This window comes from Leguminivora glycinivorella, chromosome 2 (genome assembly GCF_023078275.1).
Source record: "Leguminivora glycinivorella isolate SPB_JAAS2020 chromosome 2, LegGlyc_1.1, whole genome shotgun sequence".
Classification (NCBI taxonomy): Eukaryota; Metazoa; Arthropoda; class Insecta; order Lepidoptera; family Tortricidae; genus Leguminivora; species Leguminivora glycinivorella.
In genome coordinates this window covers 14,612,904-14,618,903 of record NC_062972.1, presented here as the reverse complement: position 1 = coordinate 14,618,903, position 6,000 = coordinate 14,612,904, and the positions used below count along the sequence as shown (strand labels likewise).

The window sequence follows — 6,000 nt, the reverse complement described above, 5'->3', positions numbered from 1 at the left end:
CGGAACCCTACACTGAGCGTGGCCCGACACGCTCTTGGCCGGTTTTTTTATATAATCAACCATAAAGCAGAATGGATTTACCCAGATTAGAAGTTAAGCGACACAGGTACAGATGCAGTGGGGGTTATTGCATCCCGCTGCCGGCACCCTGGGGCCCATTTCTCGAAGCTACAAGTTACTATTTACAAGTGGTTGCCTAATATGACAAGTCGGAAAGAGACTTCCGCTTGTAACTTGTAACTTACAGTTTTGACAAAAGGGCCCCTTGTCTCACATTCCTACTAAAACCATAGTATGATAAGTGGGCCATAAATCTAAAAAAAAAAGTAAACAACCATTATTGTTTAGAACATGTTTATTTTAGTAACATCCATAATTGTATGCAACAGTTTTCAACTACACCGACCTAAACAATAAACCTGTGATAAAATTGTAAGAGGTATACGTAAAATAATTCATAAAATTGATCTACGTCGCTATATTGTAAACAGGACGCTGGTGTGAGTCCAAAATTATTAATTGACCAAAAAACAAGTGAATGTTGCCAATGGCTGACTTCACCGCCTGTGAAATATATTTTATATTAATTCCATGATGTCAATAATATGCAAATTAAATAATGCAACCCGTGGTCGATTTTTCGAAACAAATTTTACATCGTACAGGTTAATCATTTTAACATACATCGTCACAGCAACATATCACTTTGTATCGACAGATACGAACCTAATTAAAAATAAATTATGACATTGTAATACTTACAAATACGTTTAAAGAGGTAAATGTTTCGCCCTGCGAAGAACAAGTCTCACTGTTTTCAAATACTGAACATAAAAAATAATACTTAACGAAATCTGGCCCCGTAGCTGAATGGCATTTCTCCGACGCCAAACGAAAGCGATACGCCGCTGGCTCTGTCGCGCCAATACGCAAGCGCGATAGAGATAGATATCTACTAGCGCTTCGTTTCGTGAGCGTTTCGTGAGCGATTGTGCCATTCGGCTAGCCACCCAGATTCCTATATTTTTTAAACTAATATGAATTTACTCTAGTTTACGTGTATAACTATAATTTTAGCGTACTTTCATACGTAGCAATCAGGTTCCAGTACTACTCGAATATATTCATGAGAACTAAATAACAAGTAGGTACGAAAGATGGAAAAATGAGGTGAACTTAGTGTCTGTATGTTGATTTTTCCTAGCTTAACATATTTTTATAGTTTAATATTTCAACACATTTTTGTTACGAAATTGAGACCACTAGTGTTTGTTTTAGGATAATATAATAGTGTTTTTGTATATCACTTGTTACTCTTACTTCCAATAATGCGAACATTTTGTGTTTGAATAGTAAAGTTAATATGATTCAATAAATAAAAAAATAAGAAAACTAAACGAAAGTAGGTAAAATATGTATAAAATAAATAAAAATAATTATACAAATATACACCTCACAAAGTCAATAGACAGACACCTTCGAGTAGTGGAGACAATTCATTGCTTATAATTATTACTTTATTAGTATTTTATTTAGGTCCCATCTAGCAGAAAACAAAACACGTTTTTTTTTCATCAAGCATGTCCATGCAAGACATGTGAAGACTAAGGGCCGTTTGCATCGAACCGTTTGTCATCGTTAAAGCATTTGTTAAATTTAATTGTATGGGAAGTTCCATGTCTTTCAAATGTGGTTGATACAACTGGCCCTAAGAGAACTTTATGGGCTAGGAATTTTTTTAGACGATTTTTCGGGAATAACCATACTTTTTCCAAAAATTTGATAATAATTGTTTTCATATTTACCAGCGTAATGACACTAACAACGCTTTAAGTTTTCTATAAAATGAGACCTAACTAATGACATTAATGCTTTGTAAAATTTGCTAATAGAAATGTTATTCATGTCGCCATATAATACTTGATTCGATACTGTCAAAATTGTAACATAATAAGAAAATGCATTTAAACACATCACGACTTGCACTTTGTATGCTTTAGGACACTTTTTTATGCTGCAATGACTAGAGCTTTATTTTTAAGGTTATATTTACTATGTATTATTTATTGTTTGAAACGCTCACAACATTCATCAAAATGAAATGGATTTTAACGATGAAATACATACACACATTCAATGTTAATTGTCTTACAAACGTGATAGTTAATAATTACTAAATAAATATTAAATAACATTCCATTTAGTCAAAAATTAAACAATAATTTCTACATCCGATTTTTAACTATGAACATGAAATACTAAGTACTTTTTAGAATACTATTGTTTATTAATATTACGTGTAATTGAAGCTGGTACGAATCCCATCTAGCGCTTTGTTGAAAAGTAACTAAACCTAAACTACATCTGAAGTTTCAGGTTAATGGTTTTTTTATTTGTATAATACTTTAAATGCGCCTTTCACGGTTGAATGTATACTGAAGATTAGGATATATTTTCAAGTCCAAATGGTCAAAATACGCAATCAACGACTAAATACCAGAATACTCTGACACCCAACGACGGTACGTATCCACTATTGCACGATGTGTAATATTTTATGGTTGAGCAATGTCAGCCAATTTTTTTAATTTTAATTAGTTGTACACCATGAATTCTGAGAAAAGTGTCTAGGGTCATAAGTAATGCACGCAGACATATAACGAGGAGGCAGACTGACATTTTATCCCGCCAGGCGGCGCCTGTTCAAGTGCCTAGGCATGTCACTGTCATTCATATGTGAGAGAGAAAAAACATATCATCTTCTCGCTCTTACGTGTGAAATTCTTTACCTGTGCAATGGACTAATAGGGTGGCGCCATCTGTCATAACCTTTCAGTGTGCCTCCTCATTGGACTTAGTTAGAATATCAAATATCCAGTATAAAACCTGTCTTACATATTTTACCTAACTTGATTAGCGGCGCGCTAGTTGGAATACGAACCTTAGAAAGGCATCACGACAACGTGAATATAAATACACATATTTGAACTCTGTTTCCTAAAACTACTAACTTCTGCATGTGCTAATACGCAGGAACAACTAGTTTTCTACTTGAAAATAAATACTTACATATAAAGGTTACTTGGACTGGGTACTTTAATTAGTGAGAACTGGTTAATACTTTAATGTAAGTCATACGTACCGCTTTTGCATGATTTTCTATTGTCTTATTATTACCTCATGCAAACATGTTACTGAAAAGTGGGAGAAATGCGTTAGTGTTGACAAGTAAAGCTTGTTCATAACAAGTTCACCGTGTTTAAATATTTTTGGGAACAGGCTGTATGGGGCGCACTTCGAATGTTTCTTCGGGTTTCCATTGCCAGACCTCCGGCATGGCGGTTTCGTAGTTGAAATCGTAGATTTGGCTTTCAACGTGTTTGGCGATGTCTTTTGGTTCTGGGTACAATGAGGCTAGACCTGTAATGTGAGACCGATTTGTGAGAGAAAGTAGGTAACCTAATAAAAGTAATCAATATTCAACTAATACAAACTAAGATGTGGAATGTAGATACAGATAAATAATATTCATGTTAACCATGATCTACGTGATTTCTAGTGTTTCTTCATTATTATATAATTGACTGTAATTATGTTACGCTACATACGACGAATTCAACTAAAACAAATACAAAAAATGAAAGATACTGATTTGGTACACGTTACCAGTAAACAAAAAATAAAACAAACCATTATACTTCTTAAAAAATGTCTCCACACACTGAGAAAAATAAATTATGTTTTGTTTTTATAATGATCGAAATTTGATGTTATTTCATTAATAAAAATCAATTATATCCGTGATTTATTCCTTGGTATTAAACTTATCAAGCAAAAAATAATGCAAAACGCTTCTTGGACACGCTCTGTTAATACAATGCAAACTGTACTGTGTTTCAATAGTAGATTACATACCTAGTAAAAAAATAAATGTCTCAGGTCACATATAGTTGTCGGCCTCATCATCAATGAATCATCACCAGGGTAATTCCATGGCAGAGAGCGAAAAAAAGTAATTTTTTGAGGTCAGAATTTTTAAAATCTGGTTATGGGGTAATGTTCTTTGGCTCTAGACCTTACTTGAACCGATTTTTTTTTTTAATAAACTGAGTTTAACTAAGTATGGCAATTTTTTTAAAGTTTAAAATGCGTGCTTTTTAAGATACGTGCGTAAACTGAACTAATTAAGACTCACATTATATTCAAGGGATTTTTCTAAATATAAAAAGTAGCTGACATTTTTAGAAACATACTAAAATAACATAATATTCAAAAAATCCAAAAAATAATTAAAAACTGAATATCTTTTTTGGGGGAAATAATATAACTTTCCCTCTTATCCCTAAAAATCAAGGAATCCTATATTTTTTTACTTCTGTAACTTTTACTTCATATTTCGATCACTAACTATTAAAAAATACGTTTCATTCGGACGTAACAAAAGTTACTGATTTCTTGAAACGCAAGTTACCAATGTTTTGCATGTTTATTTTCATAATTAAAAAATATTAAGATTCCTTTTTGCTACATAAACATACCTGTACTCTTGACTGACACGATTTAAGTTACAAGAAAATTCGTAAACCAATATGGAAATAAAAAAATCGTATTTAAATGATGCTTTAAAAACCCATGTCCAATTTCTGTAACGAAAGTTACCACCTCATTTTAGTGTACTGAGGCCAGAAAATGGTCATGTTTCAAATAATTTCCACTTTAGTTTAATGAGATTTAACTGTATTAAATGGTGCACCAGCAAAAAAAGATATTTAAGTATGAATTAAGCCACAAATAACCTTTGTTTGACAACTTTGCGTTCTAAATGTAACGCAAGTTATCATGGAATTACCCACCATGTGATCTGAGGCTTTCTTTTAAAATAATAAAAATCTTAAGTGGTTGAGACAAAAAATAAATATGTCACGCGATCATATTTAAACTGGCTGTAACTGGTAATATTTTAGGATTTCTGATGCCTTAATTTGACAATAAAAAATTGAATTTTTTGAGACAATAAAATCCGGGATTTAGTCTAGGAACATTTTTACCATTTTTACAAACTTGTTTATCATATCCAGAAAATATTGCCACTTACAAAAATTACACTGTAATTTGTATGAGATATATTGTGAACGAAATATATTTCACGTACCTTCCTCGTATGCCATCTTGGCGCATTCAACTGCGATCTGAAGAGATACTTCTTTCACTTGGGCCAGTGGCGGATAGATGCGTCCAATAGCCAAATCTTCGTCGCTGACAAAGTTAGCAAGAGTCTGAAATGTAATACGTAAAATATTAATTTTATAATATACATTATTTATTTGGGACTGTTACTTAATGAACCTTGTGACTGATTATTAAAATTGTAGTTCCATTGTAGTATTTAGCATCACCTACAACAATGACGATTTGAGCGGGATTGTTTTGTGCATCAAAAGAGATATTTTATGGGGTTACAATCGCAATGCATTAATTGAATTTTTATTCCTTCAGTGGTAGCAAAGAGGATCGAGTATTATAGAGAGTTACTGTCAAAGTAAAATGTGTAATCACAGTGCATAGACTGCCATCCCTTGACACAGGCTTATAACTTTTGAACCTCAGTTTTGACAATTTGTCCCATATTCTTAGCTTGATATGTCAAATATTAATATTAGCGCCATCTAGCTGAGCGTACCCCAAAGGTGTAATGCCATCTAGGCCACCGTACCTTTTTCTGTATGGTACTGAGGTACGTTTTTTTCTTAGACTTTATCTGTCTATACGGATTTATATATGTCTTTGGTGGTAGCAAAGTCATATGTAACTCCGTATGGACGGATAAACTCTTAAGAAAAAAACGTACCTCAAAACCATACTGAAAAAAGTACGGTGGCCAAGATGGCGTTACACCTTTGGGGAACGCTCAGCTAGATGGCGCTAGTAAAAATATTTGACATTTTAACACATATCAACAGGGACCGCAACTTTGGTGCCGATGACAGACGTATGACGTCA

The 6,000-nt window shown here is 33.2% G+C and overlaps 1 protein-coding gene across 1 annotated transcript in view; it reads right to left on the bottom strand.

Moving 5' to 3' along the window:
• Window positions 1-337: 337 nt before the first annotated feature.
• LOC125236950 (NADP-dependent malic enzyme-like) overlaps window positions 338-6,000 on the bottom strand; it is a 30,019-nt gene continuing 24,356 nt past the window's right edge. The window contains 2 exon segments of the mRNA XM_048143869.1: window positions 338-3,420; window positions 5,153-5,276. Coding sequence (XP_047999826.1) covers window positions 3,260-3,420; window positions 5,153-5,276 — 285 coding nt within the window. The 3' untranslated portion in view covers window positions 338-3,259.